The sequence below is a fragment of the Rhipicephalus microplus genome, chromosome X (genome assembly GCF_043290135.1).
Source record: "Rhipicephalus microplus isolate Deutch F79 chromosome X, USDA_Rmic, whole genome shotgun sequence".
In the NCBI taxonomy this organism is placed as follows: Eukaryota; Metazoa; Arthropoda; class Arachnida; order Ixodida; family Ixodidae; genus Rhipicephalus; species Rhipicephalus microplus.
Genome location: NC_134710.1, coordinates 335,479,885 through 335,507,104, shown reverse-complemented (window position 1 = coordinate 335,507,104; position 27,220 = coordinate 335,479,885). Strand labels below are relative to the sequence as shown.

Genomic DNA, 27,220 nt, shown 5'->3' with positions numbered 1-27,220 from the left:
AGGGAAATGAATACGTGCTTTGATTTAATTATTTACCCTGCATCGATTTTGGTTGCGGTCATCCTTTGAAGGCATCAACAAGACACGGCTGTATCGCGTCGAAATGTTATGCGAACTGCTAATCTCTGAAATTTATAATCTTATACTACAGATATAAAACTTACGGGCCAGTTTCTATGGTGTCGAAATGTTGTAAAAACTCGTAACCACTGCAATGTATAACCTTAGTGTACATCTTAAACTGACGGGTCAGTTTCGATGATTCTCATTTGCACTGCTCGGTGGTCGGGTCCATGGAGCCAGGAGTCTCAGCCCGGCGAACCGCGCTTGTCAGTCTGTCAGTACAGGCCAGTTGCTTTGCATTTATTGGGTTGCAATTAAAGCATGGTGTCTACATCTGCGCTTACCCTGTGTCGACACCTCGGCAAATCGTTTAAGGTTGCGAGAAAGGCAATGCAATAATACATTGATTTTCCCCGTGGCATTGCAGCAGGAGCCCTGCAATTGGGAGCCCCGTTCCCCTTTTGCATAAATATTTTCTAACCATAGTCAGCAATGATAAATGGTGCTCAGACGCTAGCTTGGCAAAGTGTACTGCTTCAACCTTATGCTCGCAATGTCTCATTTAGGGCACCGACAAAATACGAAAACAGAAAAATGAAGCCTTGCGTTTCGGCACCTTGGAGTTGACGGAACATAAAGCACTCACGTGCATTGGGCCTCTAACGAAGGACATCACCTCCATTTGCTCAAGTGAAAAAAAAAAGCTGTAATTAAACGCACGTTAGCTCGAGGCATTTGCGCGTATCAAGTCATTGTTGAAGTCTCATGGAAGAGTTCAGCCTCATTAACGCACACCATCTTGCGCGTAACATTCTAATTTGACGTAACCGGCTGAGTCCGACCGTTAAGCTGAAATAGACATCACTGGATCATTCAGAACAATCAAAGGGTCAACAAAACGAAAATCATGAAACGTACTACTCCGTAGATAGAACGTACGAGTAAACTCAAGCAACAGCTTTGGGTGGGGAATGCTTTATTTGATACTCAAGGCACAATTAAACACCGCTCACCGCGCCACCGCCAAGCCCAGGCGATCGTTTCCGCGGTCAAAAACAGTGAAGTAGCGGCCGATGAAAGGGTCACCGAGGTTCCAGAGTGACTCGTAGCTCGAGCCGAAGTCGTTGGACTTGATGAAGACAACGCACGACGTCCTGTAGCCTTGCCTCAGCTGTTAAAACACGCAAAGGAAACGAGCAGTGAATGTATAGGCCAGGGGTCTCAATCTAGCGGCCCGTGACCCACACATGGGATTCTTCGTCCCGTATATTTCTTTACTACGTTGTGACTGTTCGTAACATTGCTAAGTGGTGCTCGCATCATTTTCCTGCATAACTCTTTTAATTCTTTGTTTGGGCAAGCTACACAGAAGTGACTAGCCCTAAGGACTTTTTTCGTGAGGCTCCCCACTATAGGTAACTTGTGTATAAGTATAACCGTGGAACAAAATCTGTATACTTCAGCATCAGTGTACAGATTTCAGTCATTGTGCAGATCACTATCGATATTCTTAACGAAACCTGGCACTGGATGTTCTTTAAAAAAGATCCATGCATGAGATAAGGCAAAGGTGTTCGTTCAAATGACAAAGTTAAGTAAAACTTTGTTCACCCCCCCCCCCCCCCTTCGCCATTTCCCATTTATTTATTTACTGCGCTGACCCTTTGAGGGACTAAATATCGGTACTGTGGTACGGCACCTAAAGTTACTTTCAGACCCGTGGTAAAGGCAGTATGCTGGCGGCTATAGAACATCATTGAACACGTGATACAGACCGCACATCTTCGACTCATCCACATTAGTCCTGCAAGCAAGCCCTGCTGTATAAACAAAAGAAAGAAAGCAAAAAGAAGAGTGGAGGGGGACTAGGTGGAGAAGGGGGCAGCTACGCACTAATGCGAAGAATGAGGAAACAGCAGAGCTGGTGGCCTTGCCCTCCTCCTTTCTTCCCTATCGCCCTCACTTCTATTTCTCACCCCTTGCGATACTGTACTAGACATAGCTATGCTGTGCTTCACTCTCTCCCTCTCCTCCTCAACCTCACATCATTCATTCTCACACTATCTCCCTTTCCTACCCTTGCTATACTGTACTTTACATGGCTATAAAATGCTTCCACTTAGCTTCGCACAGCTCCTTCGAGTTTAGAGTGGTCACCGGCGGCGGCTGGAATTTGGGATAAAGCAGCTCCGTTGTCAATAAAATTCCGGCAGATTCGACGTACCTTGGCCATCCTTGACGCGCAAAGCATGCGTATTATTTAAAGCAGTACTAACTACAGGACAAGAAGTAGACACATCAATAATAACGCGTTGTAACTGTCTACTTCTTTTTCTGTAGTTTGCTCAGCTTTAAATAATACGGGGCCATGTCAACTAGCCCAGCTGTCGACCTTGCTATGAAGCATGCGGGTGGTAGGTGACTAGGTTCTAATTTTTTATTGCGTGGAACGTTACGAAGTGGCACTGAAGATATGTGTAAACGCACGCACATACACTCGTTAAACAGCCGCATATGTTTTAGATAACGGGTAGTTTACAGTTGCGCAAAAATGCCAACAGCAACGTGTTTATTATATAGCAACATCAGAAGTGGTAAGCTAATGTGAAGCGCTGGACCCTGCTACATGAATCAACTTCAGCGAATTGCACCTAACTACAATTCACGTTAACCTGACGTACGGCTGTATTATTGGACAACATATACAATGTTTATAAAACTGAATAGCCAGCACTGTAATCTGAATTGACGTTTCACGAACATTATGGTCTACTTGAATAGTATAGTTCGGAAACCTGGTGTCGCTCTGTGGTGAAAAACTTGTCTGACACGCAGAATGCTGAACTTCGATTCCTGCTAGGGCCACACATTTGTTTTTTTTTTGCATTCATCGACTCAATGCTGCCGTTGTCACCCTTTTCTTAACGCTCGCGCGTTTAAAGTGCCCACGTCCATCGCCGCCGTTTCAGGGTATACATACAAACTGTCAACCACTTGTGGCTCATACCCGCGGGCGAGTATGTGCTACACACCTGGCGGAAAGGGTTTGGCGACGTACGCGACGGGATTGTGACATGATCGATGTCATGACAAGCGAGTCATATTTGCCAAACGATCTTACCCTCGAATACTAATTTTGGTTTACCCGAAGTTAAAGGGGTAAGCATGACAGCACCCAGACGTACGAGGCTATGTAGATAGATTAGATAGATAGATAGATAGATAGATAGATAGATAGATAGATAGATAGATAGATAGCATGATATATAGGTAGATAGATAGATATAGATAGATAGTATGATAGATAAATAGATAGATAGCATGATAGATAGATAGATAGATAGATAGATCGATAGATAGATAGATAGATAGATAGATAGATAGATAGATAGATAGATAGATAGATAGATAGATAGATAGATAGATAGATAGATAGATAGATAGATAGATAGATAGATAGATTGATTGATAGATAGCATGTACTCAGATTTGGGTGCACGTTAAAGAACCCCAGGTGGTTAAAATTTCCGGCGCCCTCCACTACGGCGTCTCTCATAATCAAATGGCGGTTTTGGGACGTTAAACCCCACAAATCAATCAGATAGACAGCATAATAGATAGATAGATAGATAGATAGATAGATAGATAGATAGATAGATAGATAGATAGATAGATAGATAGATAGATAGATAGATAGATAGATAGATAGATAGATAGATAGATAGATAGATAGATAGATAGATAGATAGATAGATAGATAGATCCTCAAAGTGCCTGCAGTACTGACTCATTGTTCCATACCTCGACCAATTCCTGTGACTGGCTGTTCTTCTGGCTATGCTGTCATTTGGCCACTTTCAAAGGGCTTTTGGGCGCATTAAAAAAGACATTTTATTCGGTACTACCGATTTCAAGGTGCCAATATTTATTTCAAACGTTTCATTACACTCAGCTCTGTGCGAGCGTAACAGTAACGAAATTTCGCTTTTGTTTAGTTTCGCCAGTACCACTAGGAAAAAGAAGTGAAGTTGTTTATACGCCAAGTTTCTTTTATTAGGTTGCTAATGTTAGACTAATAATAACAATAATATGTGAGATTATACATCCCAAGACCACGGTATACTTGTGAAAGACGCCATAGTGAAGGTGTCCGGAAATTTTGACCATCTGGTGTTCTTTAACGTGCACTGACATCGCACAGTGAACGGGCTTCTGCCATTCTGCCTTGATCGAAATGCTACTGCCATGGCCGGGAAAGAACGCCAATGTTAAACACTGAGATTTAATTTTGGTATCAAATGAACAACATGATTTTGCAAAAGGACACTTCAAGATATATTAAACCTATTCTATTCATCATTATACAAATAAATGACGATCATTTCTCAACTTCACGTTCATCGAAATGCAGCGTGCTTTGCAGGAAATCGACCTCACGGCCACTTGCTTGTTTATTAGATACCAAAAGCACATTATCTTCACTAAGCAACCTCAAGACTGTGGCTCGACGTTTCATATAAGTCTTGAAACTTGGAATAAGAAAGTTCTCGGGCTAAGTTAAGAAATGAACACTTTTAGGACTTCTGGGGCGAAAGGCAGTAAAAACACACTCAGTTTATTACCTTAACAATGTAGTCTTCTGGTCGCACTTCCAATGATCTGCCTCCTATTATGAAGGTGAGAGTAGGGAGTTTGTTTACCAGGACGCACTCCACTTGATGCTAGAGTAAAGAAAGAAAAAAGAAAAGAAACGTGGCTTTTGGCAGCTCGAAATGAGCCACACGCGTATTGCGTACTCCAGTGTTTGTAATGTAGAATTGTGGCCAGTTAACAAAATAGACGTATGACACACACACAGATATATATATATATATATATATATATATATATATATATATATATATATATATATATATATATATATATATATATATATATATATATATATATATATATATATATATATATATATATATATATATATGTAATTTGTGTTGCGTTTTACTCAAAACAGTTATCCGGTACAGCAACCCCATCTGATGTGATTAAAATGTGTTACGGTTTTACGTCACAAAACCCCGATATCATTATGAGGGATGCCGTAGTGGATGGCTCCTGAAATTTCGACCATGTGGTGTGCTTAAGCATACACTGACGTCACAAAGTACGCGGGCCTCTACTATTTCGCTTGCATGAATTGAAATGCGACCGACGCGGCTGGGGATCAAACTCGCGACCTTCAGGTCAGAGGCCGAGACCCGTAATTGCTATGCCACGACGGCGGACACCAAACTCGATGTTGCCCCGAGGTGACTACTGTATAGGATCTTTATCTGTGGTATTTTCATGTACTGGTGTGGCTCTGTGGTAGGATGCTCAACTGCCTCACAGAATGCATATATGTTCGATTCCGGCTGGAACCGCGACTTCAGTGCGTCTATCAAGAATTTTTACGACATGCGCTCCTTCACGCTATCGTGTGAGCATTTCCAAAGTCTATTCGAAAGTAAGCTGGGTTGATATAGGCTGTAAGGCATGTGTGGCGCACATCCAAATTACATGGGCCATAAGAGTTGGTTATGTGCGACCCGTGACAGAGGAAAAGAATTTTGTGACGTACTCATCAAACTGTAATAGTTTATTTATGTGTTAATCAGTTTCGTCATACGCTAATGTTTTTCTGTACTTATTTTGGCTAGTGCCAAGTTAAGAAGATGAGCATGAAAGTGCTCAGACGCAGCTGACCAGATAGATAGACAAAAACGGTGAAAGTGCACCGTGTTTAACATAAGGCTGTTTAGCGAACTCAGGGCTCCAGCTGAGCCTTGAGCTATTTCTTGAATGGGGAAGAGTGGCGCGTGGTTTTAGAGGTGTCCCTTTTTGAATGGTGTGAGTTTTCACGGCTTAGACGCAAGTATTAGGGTGTTAGTACATGCATAGCTGAGGTTTGCTATTCTTTAACACACGATGCAGCCGTAACGTACCAGTCCCGATGAATATGGTGTGGCGCCGAGCAATCTGATGATCCGGTCGACGTCATCCGAAGGCCCTGTGATTGCCGAACTACCCGTATCGATGATGGCTTGACAGCCTTGTGTGCAAAAATTGTCGATGCCGAACTTAACACTGTTGTGTAAGAAAGGAAAAAAAAGAAGCCATGGCACTCAGTTGATTGTGACACGTTAGCGAAAAAGAACAAACGAAAAAGTAAAATAAATTAATATTGGGACCTCCTGGTCACCATCTTGCGTTTCTTATCGTTTTGGCTAGCAAAATGCCAATTTATAACGCACGTCATGAGCACCCAGCCGGATCATGGTGGTAATGTCATCTTTTCGAAGCAATGCGCACCACACAAGACTGACGGTTTGTGACGTTGTGTGTGTGTTCTCCCTATCTCTCTGTCTCATGTGTTCCACCTTCCTAACTTTCAAACTCTCCCGCTTCTTCCCTAGTGAACTCTCCTCTTGCTGTTACTTAAATACACTCACGTGATTTTGTGTCATGAATCAGCACTGCTGTCGAATATTCCACTGCTCTCGGTGCAGCAAGTACTTGGTTGTCCTCGTATGCTGAAATTGATCTTGGTGGTGGCTCAGTGCTTATGGTGCTCGGCAGATGACCAGACGTTACACACGAGTTTGATCCTGGCCATGGTGGTTGCATTTCGATGGAGCCGAAACGCTAGAGGCTCATGTACAGCACGATATCAGTGCAAGGTAAAGAATCCCAGGTGGTTGAAATTACCCAGAGCGGTCCACTACAGTGTCTCTGCTAGCCTGAGTGGCTTCGGGACGTTATACCCCACAAAGCAACCAATCAACCATAATGCTCGTTTTATGTATGTATGTATGTATGTATGTATGTATGTATGTATGTATGTATGTATGTATGTATGTATGTATGTATGTATGTATGTATGTATGTATGTATGTATGTATGTATGTATGTATGTATGTATGTATGTATGTATGTATGTATGTATGTATGTATGTATGTATGTATGTATGTATGTATGTATGTATGTATGTATGTATGTATGTATGTATGTATGTATGTATGTATGTATGTATGTATGTATGTATGTATGTATGTATGTATGTATGTATGTATGTATGTATGTATGTATGTATGTATGTGCATGTTTCTCCATACAAGTGGCGTTACTTAAACTTACAATACGGCTGTCGAAAATTTATCTGTCGAAGTTACAATGGTTTTTCCTAATTGTATTTGGTTTGAATGAATGAAGGTTTATTTCACAATCTATTTACAGATAACGAACACTTGTCGGGGCTATAGCCAAAGGCTTGTTGAACATTCAAAAAAAAAAAGAAGGAAGGACATGAAATAGCGTTTCAATGGCTGCCAAGTCATTGTGGAATAATTGGCAATGAACGGGCCAATCGAGCTGCGCGTTCTGCCCATACTGAAAGCGATGAAATATCAATTCCGCTTTTCAGAACTGACGCTGCACGGAAACTCCACATGCTTGCTCGCAAGCGCACCACGTCACAATGGAACGAGTCACATTTTTCCCATGCACGGTTAGGTACTTTAGACCCAACTCTCAGTCTTCGAATTCCTCCGGAATAACGCCGACGAGACGCTACTATGCTGTGCATATTATGGTTGGGCGTCGCATTTACCAATGCGTACGCGTTCCGCATAGGAATGGCTGACCCTGCTGCATGCACCCATTGTGGCAGTGATGAAACAACTTGGCACATTCTGTGCGAATGCCCACAATACTGCTCGCAGAGACAGTCACTCTGCAATACACTAGATGAACTGGACAATCAGCCTCTTTCGGAAGAAAGACTCCTGCGCTGCCGACAAGACTTTATGTCGCAGAAGGAGGCTGTGAAGGCGCTCATGCGCTTCTTGCGTTCAACCGGCCTGTCCAAACGACTGTGATTGGAACTCCCTGATTGTGTGCGCATGTGTGTTTTTTTAAATTTTATATCTCTCTATAGCTATCCTCTTTCCGACCCTTTCCCCAACCCCCGTACAGGGTAGCAAACCAGTTCGTATAGGTTAACCTCCCTGTCTCTTCCTTTTAATTATTTCTCTCTCTCTCGAAGAAAGAATACCTGTAGGGATATCCTAGCACAGCAGCGAAAAAAGTAAAAAAAAAATATGGTCATAATTCAAATACACAAAAACTCAACATTTGAATGATCAAATAAACAGTAAATAACCATATCAAGCAACAAGCATCATAATATAGAGTACCTAAGAACAAAGTATACGGACAACATGAGATAAAATGAACTATGCGGTGCCGTTGATGAAGAAGCTATTAAAAACAAAAATCTATTATATTAGATTTAGTAGGCAAGAAATGACTGTAGGCGACCTGAATATACGTACTTTATGAAAACGACAGAAATATAATAATATGTACGCAATTGCACAACACTATCGCAAATTTTGGGCCATAAAAGTTCCATCAGCGCTGAAAATGAACTATCGACATCGGAATCTACTAAAAAAAGGAGGAAAGTTGACTAACGATGCCTCGAAGCTTAATCTGGAATAATATGAACCATGTTTTTTGGCCTCACTCTCTCTCTCGCGCGCTCTCTGCCTGTGTGTGTGTGTGTTCCAGGTGTCGATTCAGAAAACCGTTATGGTTTCTACAAATTGCGAGGCAACATCGCACTAGATCGCCCACAAGAACAGACAGCAGCCTTTGGTACCTGTCGAGAGCTAGCTGCCAGTAGCCCTTCTTCGAGACGGGCACGTAGAAGAGCTCGCCTGAGTAGTGGGCCTTGTCCACACCTCCAAAGCAGATCTCGCCCCCGTCGATGCCTGTCGGCGTGCCCAGTGCGCCAGCTCCACGTTTCAGGAACACCGAAAACACGGGGTCACGAACGATTCCCTGCTGAATCATGTTGTCAAAGACTGGAGTGGCTCCTAGCACAGATATCTCCGGATAGGCCAAGCCCAAGATGCCGTCAAACTTGGCATAGGCGAAGGCCGTGCCACGCCTGTTGTCGGACTGTACGAGGATGAAAGAATGGATCAATCAATCAATCAATCAAACAATCAATCAATCAATCAATCAATCAATCAATAAGCTATTACATAAAATTGGCAAGAAAGGAAGGAAAACAGGAGAGGCAAGAAAGGCAAGGATAATTACCATTATAGAAGAACCGGCATGCTACCTTGCTCTGGCGAAAATGGACAAGAGAGTTTGAAAACTAGTTTTAATAGTAAGGAAAGAGAGAGAGCTCACACACGCGCACGCGCAAAGTAACAATTCGTCAGTCGTGTACACGATTGATGGATGTATACGACATCACTATCAGTCGACAATCCCTTTTGCAAAAATGTTGTCCCTAATTATTATAACAGTGCTTCGTTTGCTTCATTCTTAATGGCTTGGCAGGATGATATCGGTGGGTGATCAAGGTGAGGTAAAGCGATTGCGAGTGATATTCTTGGCACCGCACATACATAGCGAAGAAAGTCAAAAAAGAAATGCTGTAAAGTATCTTCGATACCGCAGTCATCATTCCTATACGAAAACAAATAGACTTCGTGAAAGGTCATCACCGGCACAGCGGAGTGGTTTCTCTTCAGAATAATTCATTTGACATTCGAAAACGTAGCAAAGCGAAATTGACAAGAATGCGGGAGGAGCGAAAGGCGAGTGCCACATTCTCGTGGCCCTTGGTGGTTATGTGTAGCATATGCTAAGAGTCACGAAACAGACATTCGACAGTTTGCCTGAGTGTCTCTGCGAGGTATGTTTGATACTGGCAAGATGTTGGTTAGGTAGGGTTAACCTATACTGGGCCCCACGGTGCCAAGCAGTACAGTGCAGGTGCAGCTGGTACGGCTCAATCACCGCATAACGCTGCATAGGTTGCTTCATCAGTTTATTCACAACGAAGTGACAATATGTATTTGCATATAAAAGGCGTATTGTCTAAAATCAACTTATAATGTCTTGTTGGGGACCAACTGAGTTAACCCAATTCGCTCCTTCCTGTCTTCTAAACATTGTTCTTTAACGGTTGGAACAAATTAGACACAGTGAATACCACACACGCACACACACGCGCTACGCATCTGCTACTTGAAGTTCAATTGCAGTAAAACATTTATGCAGCATTATTAATCTTTTGTCAAAAAACTTCACCCGAGACTTGTTCGATAATCCTCTCTTACAACTTTAATTCGCCGACTGGTTGATTGATTGATGAAAGTATGGGCTTACCTAGAAATTAAGAACTAATCTAGGAGTCTGACCTGGACGAATGCCTGCCTTTTCACGGAGTGATTGCCGATAGTGACTACATCAAGAACGACCTCGCCATGTACAGGTCCGCTTCCGTAGACGAGTCCCACGCGCGTGCCATTGTGTTCGTACGTGCATGACTTCGCAGAGTTGTAGAGCTGGTGGAGACCTGAGCGGGAAGGAAATGTGGTGCTTTTCAACTCACTCAAGCAGCGAAATTTTTATTGCTAGGCATTTAAGAAGTGCAATTTAAGAAGTGAATATAGTGCTAGTTGAAATAGGAACTGAGGGGAACAGTGAAAAACCCGGACGGAGAAAGATTGAGCACACGACACAAGCGCTGACGAACAACTGGGTGTAAAATTTATTACACCTGGAAATATATAGCTCAAAACAGGAACAACCATCACGTGCACATAACAGTGAAAGGCAAAAGAGTATCTGCCACGAGTCGTTGGTTGTTCTTGTTTTCATCTATATATTTCCAGATGTAATAAATTTTACACACAGTTGTTCGTCAGCGCTTGTGTCGTGTGTTCAATCTTTCTCCGTCCCGTTTTTTCGCTGTTCCCTTCAGTATCATGTACCAACTAGCCCTCCTAGAAACCCTTCTGAAATAGGAAACGTGAAACCTTAAACAGATGAGACAAAAGAGAACATGAGATGACTATATCTGCACTTATAGCTGCACATTATGCGTGCACTTCAACATAGGCATTCCAAACGGGACGAGATTCGTACATCGCCATTGTGCGCGGGATGTGAAGGGAAATACTTCATTTGGAGCTGCCAGTGCTCAATAGTGTAGTAAGAAAGGCTGTCAGTCTGCCTACAACGCAACCCCCCTGCCATACCCCACCCCCACCGGCAGCAACAACAAAAGAGGATTTCTGATTGCATCTATTCAGCGCATATTGTTCATTGAAGGACTGTGAATAGCGGGAAAGAAAGTTTCATGTGTCTTGCATCTGTATAAATGGGACACAAAACTTACATTTTGTTGAAAAGCCTTGAACGCCTAACAGATGTTCTTACTTACAGGTGCGACAGGGCAGCTGTGAAAGCCACAGTGATGGCTGTTGTTATCCATTGTGTGACAGCGCTCTTTAAGTAGTGTATGTGCAATAGAAAAACCCATCCACCATGCCGTCGTCTGTAGCTCACTGGTGCCCTGTTAACGCTTTTAGAAGTGAATGTACAAGTGCTGCATACGTAATGAATGGTGCCGTTGGCTGAACATCAGCAAAACAATTAAAATGAAAGGCCCCTCACCACAGATGCGTTCGTTCTCGCTGCACTTGATGGACGGAACCCACAGGTCTGAGGAGCCAGTGTCAAAGAGGATGCGAAAATATTGCGGTGGTGTTCCAATTGAGAGGTCACCGTAATATTGCGCCTGCGATAAGGCATCGTCAAATTATATGCTTGCGGAGAGCGATATTCTAGATTCTAGCTATCTACATTACGCCATCATCACTTCAGCAGTCTTTGCACTGAAATGAAAAGAAAACATTTTTCTCCCCTCCGAAGACGGGATGGTGCCAGTCAAACCATCCTCAAAGAACCATTATACGGAACACTGATTATTTTTATGGCTTTAACGTATTGAAGCAACATCACTTCTTCGATAAGAAATGCGTATCAGTAATATGGGCTGCCATAGACCACTTAACGATGACTAGGCACGAGCGTCAACACCACACACCTACTGGGACGTCGACGAGCATCAACACCTCACACCCACTGGTCACTTATCGGAAAGACAAACTCACGTTAAGCATGAGCTCGTGGATCCAATAATAACTCTAGTTACTTCCACTTTTAACCAATTGCAGTCGTATAATCAGGCCAACGTCGTGCAAGTTTTCGTAGCACTGTATTTGTGTAGTTCTATCTAGTGAACTTTTTTTTTCTTTCATGTGACATCGATATTTAGTGGTCGTTTGGATGTTGCACGGACATCAAATGCTAATACAAGAAATCTTCATATTCAAATCGAGGTTGTGGGAAGTAATAAGCACTCACATCCATATAGTTCTTCAACGGTTTCGCAAGGATTTCATTTCCCGCTGCGCAGTACTCCAGTGGAGTGGGCGATATGTCGAAGCCTTCGTAAGTCTCCCGCAAAGACCTCATTCGTCGAAGGGGCACCCTGAAATTGCGCGAATATATAAAGACGCACATTCTCTTGCACTTTCCTTTTCTCACAAGCGCGCAGAAAGGCCGCTTGGTTTTCGCTTGTTCACAAACAACCACTAACCTAATGAGAGCTAGACACCCTTGTGGAACACTGAATTGTATTGAGTAGCGTGGATTCCGTACACGTGCGCATAATTGTACTTACACTGTCATTCTTGCATTTCGACCCATCTAAGTCCGCCTACAGGCATCGATTTTGATAGCTCTTGCTCAGCAGCACGACGCTATTGTTAGTTACAGGGCAATACAAGCTTCGCTTTAAAACACAATCTACTGGCAACAGCAAAATATTAAATTAAGAGCTCTGCATTATTTGTGCGTGTGATGGCTCTTGATTGATCACGAAAATTGAGTACAAACCGCCCGTACAAGGAGGTTTTGCGCATATAGTATTGCGCTTAAATTAAAGTCAGCTGTTCACCCTCAAGACCCTGTGCGCACTATATTTAAGACGGAAGCTTAGGCTTTGAGCGACGCAAAGCCCCGCCTAACGCTGCATGTGGCATTATTCATGCAATAGGCAGCACGCACTTAATCCACTTTCTTAATGAGATGTGGATTAAAGGTGTGAGCCAAAAGACCAAAACATATTTATGAAAATAGACAGAGGTTCAGAGGTTGAATGTGAGAGAAAAGCTGAGAGGTCGGCCTCATCTAATTTTCTGACGTACGACTCGGCGTTAAGTAAGAGAAGGGGGTGATAAAGAAAGTAGATAGATAGATAGATAGATAGATAGATAGATAGATAGATAGATAGATAGATAGATAGATAGATAGATAGATAGATAGATAGATAGATAGATAGATAGATAGATAGATAGATAGATAGATAGATAGATAGATAGATAGATAGATATGTGGGGTTTAACGTCCCAAAACCACCATATGATTATGAGAGACGCCGTAGTGAAGGGCTCCGGAAATTTTGACCACCTGGGGTTCTTTAACGTGCACCCAAATCTGAGCACACAGGCCTACAACTATTCCGCCTCGATCTAAAGAAAATAGAGAGAAGGTGTTGATGATGATGAGAACGAAGGTGATGATGAATCGAAACTTTTAGTGTACAAAAATTTATTTGCAGTCTTTTTCAAGTTCAGTCTCGCGCAAAAACTTGTTCAGAGCTTTAAAAGTATGGCATAAACGTTGGCAAGGTGCCCCGGTTAAATTTACCGATGTTTATGACATGCAGACGTACCATTATCAAGAATGGCCTTGCCATCAATACTATGTTAGGCCTAGAATAACATTCCGCGTATTACAAAGATGAACACCCTTCACGCATTTTGGTCGGCTTGTCTGTGGGACCTTACCCATTTTTGTACTGCAGCAAAAAGGGACAGTTGGGCTATATTAGTTCGACTTCATTGTAAAACAGTGCGAAAGATGGTTCCCTCTTGGCGTTTCGCCTTTCGCGCTGTTTCAAAATGAACTCTTTTTGTGCAACTTCTGATATTGCTGAGCTGTAGGTAAGTCGTCTCACCTGAGCTGGGCGAACGTCGACACGGAAAGGGTAAGCGCCAAAATTATTCTCGCTGGCTTTGAATTTCCCATCCCGAAAGAGCAGCGTGCAGCTCTCTACACGCAAGCAGCAGGAACACTTCAAGGAGGTATAGAGCCCGTAGGAGGACAACACAACGCAATAATTCTCGGCTGCCTCGGCGTTGCCGAACGCGACAAGCTCTCCCATGTACCGGCACATCACGCGTCCTACGAGTATTTATTTTTTTTGCGCACGTATGCCCGCTGATAAGGATAGCTCAAAGTTAAGGTGGACCTTTCTTTCAGCGTCTTCAAGTGCATCCGCGTCACGCACAATTTTTAGATATGCGCTGCACCTTCTGCGTTCTGTGCACACGTTCAAAACACTGCTGCACAGGAGGGCCAGACGGGTGCGGAGTTTCTTATCTGATTGACGGCATCTTGTCACTGACCCATCACCGCAGCACAGTGGTTATCGCGTTTAGGCGCTGAAGTCGCGGGCTTGATCCCGGACGTGGCGACCACGCTTCACTGAAAAGACAGTCCACGTTCCTTTTTTTTTTTTTTGCGATGTCACGACATATGCTTACCAAAGCACTACCATAACGATTGAGGGCAGCGTAGGATAATGTAAAAGGTGAACGTAAACGAGTATACGGGAAAGTTGCTTAGTTCAAGTGTCCGAAGCTAACCCTGGTCGCTTTCACTGCGTCGTGTGCCATAATCCTGTGGTTGTGGTACTCAAAGCATGAAAATTTATTTAGATACTCCAAAGCAAGAGCAAGGGTATGCAGTAGACATCAGAGAGCTGTTGCTGAAGGTTTACGGTGTCGTGGCGATTTTCACAGAGCACGCCGTAAACGGGATCGCAATGGTGCGCTCGTGCACGAAATGCCTATGCCCGGAGCGGAACGTTGGATACTGCCCTCGCTTCGCTGCAGGTCCGATTGAGCGAAGTGCGGGGCGCCTGCGTCCACTTGGTCCTTTTGTCATCTTGTATATAGTCAAGGTGACAGAGCGTCTCTCCATGGTATTTCGGGCTGACTAGGTTGTAGAAAATTCGAAACCAACGTGACTCCCTGCGATGCCTTCAGATGAGCGCGCAAAAATTTGGCGAAACGAAGTGTATTCAGAAAAATCAAAGTGCTAGAAAGAGGCATTCACGCAGGTCAAGAAACACAGAACAGATGTGTAAACGACGAGGGTGGGGATGTCGGCTTGTGGGTGATTCATTTGAAACGCGTTGATGTATACCGTGCGAAACGACACACGAACACTATAGAAGGCACATATGGACACCACATATGGACGCTATACGCAGCGCTATGTGTGGTGTCCATATACATGCGCTGTTTGGTGTCTATATTGCCTTTCTCATGCCACTGTGTCGTTTTGCGCTACACATAAGTGTGAGCTACGATCACCTTTACCTGACAACGCGAAACAAAGTAAGTGCTCTAGAAATGGGCTCGTACGAACAGCCAAGAGCCTTTATGAAACCACGTTTTTCTGGTTCCGCTCTGTGTAAGAAGAGTAATAACAAGTAGCGGGGAATAATATGCTCAATTAAAAAGCTCCCTATTGATGGTTTAGGCATTGGGAATTAAACTTGTCTCTAAATATGGGTGCTCACCATCTGTATAAGCAGTGTACGCGTGACGCGTACAGCCGTCAGCGCCTTTAACACGAACACTTATATGCGTGACCAGGGCTAGTTTGATTGATGCCAGCCGCGAAGTGCTGAGAGCTTTTGCCGAGATGATTCATCGGTAGGCTTGGTTAGTATGTTGGCATGTATGGTTAGCATCTTGCAACAGAACCCAGCTTACGTGGTGTCACGTCAATCAAACTGCTGCAGGACACGTGTCGGAGCGTTCGTGTTAAAGGTGCTGACGGCTGTACATGACTATAGAAAAAAAAAAACACCAGAAAAGGGTGACACAAAAGGACGTTGTAAATTTTCACGTCATTGTATTGTTACATATAGTTGTTTCTTGGCATCATTAAACTGATGAAAAGAAGGTAGGACAAACAAACAAATATTAACATATTATGAGGGCCGACGTTGGCTCACAGTTGAGCTAGCTGCTCCAGCTATGTAAACTCTGCAAATGTTCCGCAAGTAAAGGGTGCCATGTTTTTTCCAAGGCCGCAGCTAATAATAATAATAATAATAATAATAATAATAATAATAATAATAATAATAATAATAATAATAATAATAATAATAATTGTGCTTTATTTTGACATGTGAACATTGTCCACCTACATGTCATGTTAGATGCCACCATGATGTGGCAGAAATAAACGGACATGACTGTTTCCTGACTAGGCACAACCCGGCTCGGGAGAAAAAAAAAATACACGAAGCAGTATTCTTGTCAGCAAGAAGCATGGGGGACAGGGCAATTCAAGAATATATTATGAGAAATAATGAAATACCTACAGCAATTTCAAGATAACTTTTGTGGTAGAAGTACACACAAATTTAAATAATTACTTAATTATAGATTGCGGAAATGAAGGGGTAAGTATTCAAGTGTGGCTAAAAATGTGCATAACTTAACAATTGAAATGGTGTGAAGTACAACTAAATGAAACAGAAGACATTGCAAGCGGGAAGACGCAATTGCATGAAATAAACAAACACTTGAAAAGAAACAATTTATTCTGGGTCGAAAAGTAATCCTGTCTTCTTTTTAAAGTAATGAACAGATCCGCATATCAGAACTAATTTCACAACGACGGGAAAACTGTTACATACGCCAACAATCTGATGGTCAAGTGACTGTGCGCCGTAATAAGTCCTGCATTCTGTTGAAACAAATGAAGTCGTTCGTAAGTTGTTTTCAATATCTCGAGTGAGATATATGTTGCTGAATGTAGAAAAGTTTTCTTATATTTGGTTATAAAGATATATCGACGTGACCATGTCAATAGAAGAGGAGGAGGAGTCTTAATAGCAGTAAAAAAGACAGTGCCATCAGTTTTCCTTGATACTAACCCCTCTACAGAGATAACTTGGACTGCATGCGTTACAAATTATGCAAAAATACTTATAGGAGCATGTAATCGTCCACCGGATGCCCATTCCTTTTTCCCCAAAGATCTACGTGACAACATAGAACGAGCTACGCAACTCTACTCAGCTGACATTATATACCTTTTTGGCAATTTCAACTACTCGCTCATTGATTGGTCTACCATGACTACCACATGTCACGCCTCATCAAATTTTGTCGAAGTAACCCTCGACTACAACTTATCACAAGTTGTTCACCAATGCACCCGTGGTACTAACATGCTCGACCTTGTTTTCACTAATGCACCAGAAACCACTGGAGCGATTTCTTACATAGAAGGATTCAGCGACCACAAGCTCCTTAACTTTCAAATCAACCTACCTGTAACCTTTACAAGCTCAGTGAGAAAAACAATCCTGGATTATAACCATGCTACTTATCATCAATTCAGGACGGAGCTAGAAGGTTTTTATCAGGAACTTTTTTTGCCGTCGTTTGCCTCACGAACCGTGAACGAAAACTGAATTCTTTTCTAAGAAAAAAATATTAGAGTTAGTAGACCAGCTTGTGCCGCTGATCTCCGCATCCAACGATAAAACTAACCCTTGGTTTACTAAACATCTTCGAACATTACGAAATAAAAAGAAGCGTTTCTATGATACCGCAAAACGCATTGGTTCTGGGTCATACTGGGATAAATACAAGGTTTGCTTACAGGACTATTGTAAAGCCTTAGACACAGCTAAGAAGAAATACTATTCGCAGGACTTGCCGTCACTTCTAAAAAATAACCCCAAAAAGTTCTGGCAAATAATTTCACCCTACAGCAAGTCTCCTAATCACATTACAATACACGATACTGAACTAACGACGCTCTCTGATGAAGCTTCTGCTATTGCTTTCAATGAGTACTTCGCCTCTGTTTTTACACAGGAAGATTGTTCCAATGTACCATTTGTTCCAGATCACCCTTTCACTTTAATGGCCCCAATCATTGTCACTGCCGAAGGCATAGCACAACTCATCACGAATCTTAAGGTTTCTACTTCATCAGGCATTGATAACATTAACTCTAAAATACTGAAGAACACCACAGATATTTCCAGCCGCTACCTCTGTCTCCTATATAACCAGTCGCTATCATCAGGTGAGTTGCCCAAGGATTGGAATATTGGTAAGGTGATTCCCTTATTTAAGTCCGGTGAGTGCCTGCAGGCACTAGCCCCCTAGTTATCGACCCATTGCACTTACATGGATATCCTGCAAACTGCTTGATCATATCGTGGCTTCTCGTATTTACGATCACCTTGAATCAAACAACTTCTTCTCTAACCAGCATGGCTTTAGAAAAGGCTACTCATGTGACACCCAGTTATTCGAATTCACGACTGACGTTCACTTTAATATGAACGCTAACGAACAAATCGATTGCCTCTTCCTTGATTTCGCCAAGGCATTCGATACTGTCCCTCATTGTCGTTTAATCTCTAAATTGGCTGCACTCTGTATTGATTCATTTATCCTGTCTTGGCTACGAAGCTTCCTCTCTTCGCATGAGCAACTTACGGTAATCAACGCCATTTCATCTAACCTTTGCGACGTCACATCCGGTGTTCTTCAAGGCAGTGTAATAGATCCATTACTTTTTCTAATATACACTAATGATTTGCTCGATAGCTTTCATCCACAGTTTTCACAGACAATGGCACCATATACCACAATATGAAATGTTTTAATGATCATTCCGCTCTCCAAAATGACCTTGACCTAACCTTCCGGTAGTGCGAAACTTGGCAGATGTCCCTTAACGCCTCTAAATGCAAGTTAATCTCGTTCACCCGAAAGCATACCAATTCTACATTTCACTATAAGATTAATAACGCCGTTGTTTCAGCACACCATTTTACAAATATTTAGGCGTTCACTTTACATCGGATCTATCCTGGACTACGCATATAGCAGCTGTCTCATTGAAAGCCTCTCAATCTCTCGGATATCTCCGCAGAAACTTGCGCAACGCTCCCTCTAACGTACGCGCATTATCATATATTACTTATGTTCGCCCACAGCTGGAGTATGCATCATCCACATGGTCACCATATCAAGAATACCTGGTACGTATGTTGGAAGCCACCCAGAATAGGGCAGCGAGATTCATCTCTGGAAACAACGACTATTATTCAAGCATTACCCTGATAAAACAAGACCTTGTATTTCAGTCACTGGAAATACGCCGCTACATTGCTCTTTTATGTCTGTTTCATAGGTACATTTATAAACTCAGTTTGCCACTTTATTCTCCTGCGCGCACTTGCCAGCGCATTCACAATGCACGTATATAGTTTCATGCGCATTCATGGTCACACGCAGGCATTTAACTTATCATCACTACCTCGAGCCATTGCATATTGGAACGATGTTCCGGATCATGTTGTATCCACTTCTAACCGTGAAACTTTTCGTGATAACCTGATTTCGTTGCACTCTAATATTGTGTAACGCTGTTTCACCTTGATTTTTGTAATCTTTTTTATATATATTTTTGTCTGCTTTTCTCCTTTATTGTTATTTTGTTTGTATACTGATGCCCCCCTTACTCAATGCCCTTCAGTGGGGCCTGTAAGGTATTTTGAATAAATAAATAAATAAATAAATAAATAAATGAGGACCATAAGCTTAAGTTTGTAACATTCAGAAAATAACACGATATTGAAAACAAATAATAAGTTGTTATGGATATATGTCCTTCTTATTAATAGTCTCAATGTTTTTTGTTGTATGGTGATCAATTTTAGCCCATCGGTACTGTTGCATGTGCCCCCAAACTAAGCTTCAGTATGTAAGATGCGAGTGAACAAGAGAAAAGTATAGCTGCTTTGTAAAAGAATGTGGAAGAAGATCGTTGATGCGGCTGAGAACATCAATGGGTCGAGCCATTTTCATTCTGACATAAGTGACATGATCGTCATAGCGGAAGTGCACGCCCAGAAACTTGCAATTTTCTTTAGATGTGATTTTTTAATTACCAAAGCAAAGTTTTGTATTGTAATTTATTGCTTAGTTTTTAGCACGGAAAAGAATGAAATTTGTTTTGTTTTTTTAACGTTCAATCTCACTTGATTTATTGTCAACCATTCATGTAACATTCCAAGCCACATTAACGCTCTGTTCAAGTCCTGCTAGGTTGGAGCCACAAAAAACATAAGATATTAGTGCCGTCGGCATACAGGATAATGTTCGAAGACGAAAGAATATTTACAATATGATTATTGTACATCGTGAATAGGAGAGGTCCTAATATTGATCCCTTAGGTACACCTTATTTCAATGTTCCATTGTGAGAGCAACCGTCATGTAACTGTATTATTGTCGTCCTGTCAAGTAGCTTTCCACAAGGATCTTTGGCAATGCCACGAACAGCGTAAATTTCAAATTTTGCTTGCAGATTGTCATGTTGGACCGGATCAAACGCATTACTAAAGTAAAGAATTATGCCACTAGTGAAGTGTTTCATTTGAACGTTTGGAATTAAGATATTATTTATATAAAAGTAATGCAGCCTCAGTCGATTTTCCGGGCTGCAAACCACATCGATAATCGCTTACCTCATTATTTTCAGAGAGGTAACTAAATAAACGTTTGCAAATTATTCTTTCAGCAAGGTTAGAAAAAATTGGCAGTACTGAAATGGGCCGGTACTTGCCAAGTTCTGTTTTCTATCACCTTGTAAAGATATCAGTGATACGGACTATCTTTAATCTATCCGAGAACACACCAGTAGCAAACATTTGATTGACTATCTAAGTCAATGGTTTTATAACGCAACCAATCGAAAACTAAATGTGGTTAGATGTCGTCATCACCAGGAGCACATGTGTTTTTAAGGGAACCAATAATAGATGTGATTTCTGCTTCAGTCGTAGGTGTCAAGAATATTGAGTCGTAGTTTCAAATATGAATGTATGACGTAAGGGAGGTATTATTAGAGAAGGGCATTGAGTATGCCTATTTACTTGCTTACAAGAAATGCTCATTAACATTGTTGGTCAATGCAACTCTATTAAGTTAATACCACTAATAAACATTTCAAGAGGTGTTGTGCTAACTTTGTTCCCGATTAGAGTTTTAATTCCTTCCCACGTTTACTTCGGGGTTGTTGCCTATGCTCGAAAACGTTTTTTGTTCTGTAAAAAGAAGATTTAGTTTTTTTTTCAAATTGGCGCTTAGCGCATTACAATATTTTGGAATGTTTCAATAATATTCCAATATTTTGGAATATTATTAGAATGTTTGGTTTACGTGAGCAGAGTAGTTAGTTTTGTTTACTTAAAGTGAAGAGAGAGAGAGAGATAAAGATGCAAGGAACGGCAGGGAGGTTAACCAGACGCACATACGGTTTGCTACCCTGCACTGGGGAAGGGATAAAGGGGAGAAAAGAGGTTGCAGAAAGATGAGAAGGTACACAGAATCACGAGCACACTCGGGGAGCACACACAGTCTACAGGCGGTCGCTCAGGTTTGTTGACTTTAGGTAAAGTAGCAGTGCTTTAGTTGCTTTCTGCGCAACTGAGGCAGATGCCCAAGGTCCTAGTATCTTCTGCACACAAAATGGTCCGGGGTCAAAATGATTCAAAACCATCCGGAGCTGGCATCGCTGTGTGTCGTAGCAAGCGCAGCTGCACAGGACGTGTTCGATGGTCTCTTCATCTCCGCAGTAGTCGCATGTAGGAGTGTCTCCCATACCAATGCGAAAGGAGTACACCTTTGTAAATGCAACACCCAACCAAAGGCGGCATAACAGTGTCGCATCGGAGCGGGAAAGTTGTGATGGCAGCTTTAGCTTGAGCGAAGGATCCAGTTCATAAAATTGACACCTTTGGAAGCTGGTAGACGACCAGAACGTGCGTGTGAGATCTCGAGCCAGCAGGTAAAGTTGTCTTGCTGCATCATTCCTTGATAGAGGAATCGGGACTACACGGGTTTCTTCATGGGCTGAGCGGGCAGCATCATCGGCTAATTGATCTCCGGTAATACCGATATGTCCAGGCAGCCATTGATATATAATATCATGCCCTCGTGCTAGAGCTTCATGATGGCAATGTCTTATTTCTTGTACCAATTGGTCATGACTCCTCCTACGCATGGCAGACTGCAAACTCTGAAGCGCTGCCTTCGAATCGCAGAATATGACCCATTTTCCTGGACGTTCTTGAACGAGATATTGTAAAGCAGCCCTTATAACAGCAAGCTCTGATGCCGTAGATGTAGTCATATGCGACAACTTAAACTTGATTGTCATTGCTGCAGCCGGAATTACAGCGGCACCTGATGAGCTGCTGGACGAGACGGACCCATCAGTGTATATCTGCGTTCGGTCTAAGTACCACTCATGTAATAATAGCAGTGTTGCTTGCTTCAGTGATTGCTTTTCTTTTTGATTCCCGGAGTTTCTAGTCGTACTTGCGGCTGGTCGAGGCTAAAGTGAAAAATACAAAGATAGGCAAGTGGTCACCGAGACCAGAGGAACGCACTCCAGAAAATACTAGGTCACGAGGGAAGTTCAGGTATCATAGATGTGTAGATGTTGCGGTTGATTTATTTGCTCTTGTTCGGGAGTCAATCATATTTATGATTGACTCCCGAACGTACAGCAACATTATTTCAGTTAGCTGGCATCTTGACCAGAATATCTAGCCATAACATCGATATCAAAATCACCAAGTACAACAACCAGCCATTTATTCATTCGAGTTTTCTAAACTTGTCTCCATAAACTGTAAAAAGGTATCTGTGTTGTCTCGAGGAGGGCGGTACAGCGCAGTGATAAAGATGTTCCGGCGTAATATGGTAATCTTTGAAAACACCCGTGTAGTCAGTCTGTATGTAAAAAGATACACTTTGGCGTAAGTATGTGTTCACACCACCTCGTTTTTTTCCCCCTAAATTGAGTCATGTGTTTGTACCAAGTGAACCGAATGGTGTCTTCCTGCGGACGGAAGCACGTCTCTTTAAAAGCAAGGAAAGCAAAAGTGAAGTTCATCTGTTCCATTACATCTTCGACTCCCTCTGCTTTGTTTTTTAAGCTTCGCGCATTTAAGTGATGAAATGAAGGATATTTTTTGTATTGTGTTCAGATGTGTTCAGGTGTTTTTGGAATAAATCAGCAGAAACCTATGCAATTTTCCACTAACTTCTTTCTGAAAAGACACTCAGCCTGTTTTAGATAATTTTGTCTAAGTAGCTTTCTTTGTTGATGTAGATGGCCCGAGCAGTTGGTTCTTTTCGGGCAAATATCTTGCTTTCCCGGGACCAAACAAATCGGTAGCGTGCTTCCGCAACCTTTTCCTTGGCGAGCAACAATAGCCTCTAGTTTTGCTCAATTAGGTTGTGAAAGTACTTCTAATGCGCTGCTGCACTACGCTTGGCAGTTTACAATAGTGGCGTGCTTAAAATTTGGATGAGCACAACCGTAGTTTTTTCCAACCTTGAGAGAATGCGGTGCAGCGCATCTACATTGTAAGCTCCAGAAAATCAAGTTTTATAGCGAGTTCATCGACTTTTTCCATCAGATCTTCGCGTTCGGTTTCGGGCAAACCATGAATTTTCATGTTTTGTTTTCTGCTGTGTTGATTTAGGGCATTAAGCTCCATGCGCAGCTCTGACATTTTTTGCGCGTCACCTGCTCCTGCCTCGACTGCAACCACTCTCTTTTGTAAGGCATTTGCTTGCTTGTCATGTTTATTCGAAGCTTCCATGAGCTCATCACAAGTGTCAGACATGTGTTGCACGGATTTCTGAATCTTGGTTACTGCATCTTTAAGAGTTGTCATCTGATAGACATTCACTGCAAGCTCAGCAGGCGCTAATGTCCGCAAGTTGCACGCTCAAAGCAATAGGCACGTTGACAGTGGCAGTGCTTCGAGACGCTGTTACTCGACATGCCTGATACCTCATACGCACCATCGCTTCAACGCCTTTCGATATATACGTGCGCTTGCCAAGACTTGAGCACTTTCCTAGATGATTAACGCAGTCCGCATTCCGCTCACTTCATGCAGTCGTCATCTGACTGTAATGCCTCAAAACATGCTAGTAACGTTTCGCCGGTGTCGGTGCTCATGGCGCAAATCACAGGTTGCACAAACTACGATAGTTACAAAGCAATAGTGCACAGCAAGTCTCATTAAAAGGTAAGAACGCGCGTTACACGAAGAACACTTGTTCTAGCAAAAGAGCAGCGCAGAATTAAAAAAAAAGCAGGAATGGGTAGAAGTGTGCAAAAAAAATTAGAACAGCGAACTAATCTACAAAAGTGAGCAAACGTTCTTCGATGCTGCTCCAACGTATCCGCCGCCACCACAACTACCAGAGTGCCAATACCGATGTTCAGTAGGCGTTGATAGCTGATTAGATAGGGGCGGCAACAGTTTGCATGGGACATTCCAGTCTAATGAAAGCATCGCCATAACTCAATTGGTAAACGCATCGGTTTGAAGGTTGCCGGCTATAATGATATGTGTGGTTTAACGCTTCAAACCCACGATATGATTACGAGAGACGCCGTAGTGGGAGGGCTCCGGAAATTTCCAGCATCTGGTATTCTTCGACGTGCACTGGCATCGCACAGTAAGTACACGGGCCTCAAGAATTTCGCCTCTGTCGAAATGTCATTGCCACGCCTCCGGGATCAAACCCTACGTTTCCACGTCAGCAGCCGAGCACTTTAAGCGCTACACAACCGCGGCGGAAAGGTTGCAGGATCGGTCGCTGCCGGTGGCCGGGGTTGTTTTCGTCCGCTGTTCTTTCTTCTCATCTGTAACACGATTACTACAATATACACTTAGAACAGTACAATTAACGTTCGCTATACCTTCATTAACTTCCTTACCTGCTGGTTACCATTAAACTTGTCTCAAAACAAAAAAAAAAATAATGAAACGAGCTCTCAATATTGCCTTTCTCCATTCAGTCTGGTCAATGTAATTCTCCATTGTACCAAAGAAGCATGAAAGCTTGGAGGATTCGCTTTCATATAGGTCTTTTTGGAAAAAACATTTCAAAGTTATCTTTTCACATCACCAGCCTCACCGTTTCCTCATTTGCAGCCCAGTCAGGGTGGCGGCGTGGCAAATGCGGATGGCGTTCCATTGATCAGTTCACATAGGATTTCGCGAAGCCCAGTACGTGTATAGCCTTCACCTCGGCAGTACTTGGCACAAGTTTCATATTTCGCACCAGCATTGGATCGAGGCATGTGAACTTGTAGTCCCCCGCCAATTTAATACGAGAAGTAAGCAGGCGCCCCTGTCAATACGCGTACTCATTTTGAATGTACATCAACCCACCATGGTGGTATACTGAATATGGTACTCGAGTGCTAACCCGTAGGCTGCGGGATCTCATCCCCGCTGAGGAGGCTGCATATCTCATGGAGACTAGAATGCTCGAGGCCCGTGTCCTCAGATTTAGATGCGCGCTAAAGAATCCCATGTGGTCGAAACTTTCGGATTCCTCTATCACGGCGCCCCTCATAATTGTATTACGGTTTTGATACGTTCAACCGTAATAGTTATTATTGTGTACATACATGGAGCCCATCGAATGACTGGAACGCATTCCGTACTTTCAACGACAATGACGTCACAAGGACACAACAAACGCACTATATGAGTGAGAAGATGACCCTGTCGCTACTTGTAATTATATGCTGCTTTCACTAACTTATAGTGTTGCCCTGTTGTTTTCACCTGACCATTCCAGTTCGTTTACCTTTGTTTCGGTGTCAACAGTGCAATTTACTTTCTTATTCATTACTTAATAAATAAATTAATTAATTATTACCAAAAAAAGACTTCCCCCCTTTCTCACAATGCGTATTTAGACAGCAGCAAAGCGAACAATGCGCGAGACAAAGCGCGAGAGAACGCGGCGTAGAGCCCGAGACCCCGAGTGCTGCTACATAAGCAGGGAGCGCCTTAATCGAACGCCGTTATACCAGGCTACCCAAGGCGCACATGCACTGGAGCAAGCCGTCCTCCGCGTTACGCGGACGTCTATGCCTCCTCTTCCGGCCGGAAGGGGCGCCGGCCGGGTCGTTCAACCTCCCGGACAGCTGCCGGTGGCGGCTCCACTGTCGTGGTCAGCTGCAGATCCCCGACCCTGCCGCCGCCTGCTTTCCCACTGAGCGAGGCGTGCGAACGCGCTTTTCTGCAGCCGCTACGCGAGCATCGTCCGGCGGCCAAGTCGTCGCTCACGGCCGCTGCTGCTATACCTGTCACCGGGGCTGTCGTTTCTCCAAGCAGTGGATAGCGTGGCCGATTCCACGACGAAGCAGGCTTGCTCTTTTAACTGAAACTGCGTTAGAGATGAGACACAAGAATAGACGGAGACAGAACGAACGCTGTCTGTCTCGTCTCTAGCACTGTTATAAGTTTACACAATATGTCTTACAAACTAACCTCCTAACCAACGCTTTTCGTTGCTTGCTCGCATAGAATAAAAATTGTGATCCCGAATCCCCACGGTTTCTCAAACACTTGCCTAAAAACGAGTAGTACGCGAAAGTCATCTTTTTCTTCTCAGTTGATTGTCCTGGTCCTCCTACCCTCCGAAAGCTTTACGAATCTTACGTGGTTTTGTACTGGCTCTGAGATCTGTGGCATTGCAAGCTTTCTGCACATCGCGAGGTTTTGCAGTGCCTCCGTGATCGGAACGCCACTTGCAAAACGATGACACAATGTGATTACGTCACAAAAAATTGGCCACCTGTGACGTCGTGAGAGCGTTGGAGGGGCGTCGTCACAAGATTTTTTGCGTCACTCGGTTTGACGCCAACCTAATAAGTTGTAATATTACTGTTTGTTTTAAGGCTTTCGCCTTAAAACAAACAGTACAATTACAATTAAATTACAATAAATTACATTAATAACGGTCGATGCCTGTATGTAACATCGTAATGGCGAAGAGTATGCGAATTTCTCCGTTTGTTCGAGTTAGTTTTTATCGAGCGTGATCGGTTACAACGATGGAGGTAAGTGTCCAGTCTAACTGCAAGTTCCAAAGCTAAAAATCTCTCAGGCTCTAGTTTATCATTCGTTTTCTTGCTCTAATTTTTAGAACAACGCCTATAAGCGCCCCAGCTTTCAGTCAGCTAAATTGTAGAGAATCCTTAATGAGAAGGATAAAGATCCCTGACACTTTT

The 27,220-nt window shown here is 42.9% G+C and overlaps 1 protein-coding gene across 2 annotated transcripts in view; it reads right to left on the bottom strand.

Annotated features, from left to right (window-relative positions):
• Positions 1-1,022: 1,022 nt before the first annotated feature.
• LOC119162347 (lysosomal aspartic protease) overlaps positions 1,023-27,220 on the bottom strand; it is a 68,040-nt gene continuing 41,842 nt past the window's right edge. Inside the window, exons 1-8 of one of the 2 annotated variants that reach the window (XM_037414765.2) lie at positions 13,998-14,220; positions 12,341-12,467; positions 11,588-11,711; positions 10,327-10,484; positions 8,766-9,067; positions 6,048-6,189; positions 4,686-4,784; positions 1,023-1,234 (exon numbers count right to left, since the gene is read on the bottom strand). In XM_037414765.2, coding sequence (XP_037270662.2) covers positions 1,073-1,234; positions 4,686-4,784; positions 6,048-6,189; positions 8,766-9,067; positions 10,327-10,484; positions 11,588-11,711; positions 12,341-12,467; positions 13,998-14,068 — 1,185 coding nt within the window. In that variant the 5' untranslated portion in view covers positions 14,069-14,220 and the 3' untranslated portion in view covers positions 1,023-1,072. Of the gene's footprint in view, positions 1,235-4,685; positions 4,785-6,047; positions 6,190-8,765; positions 9,068-10,326; positions 10,485-11,587; positions 11,712-12,340; positions 12,468-13,997; positions 14,221-27,220 lie in introns of those variants that run through there. The other variant, XM_075879687.1, reaches the window with a different exon arrangement.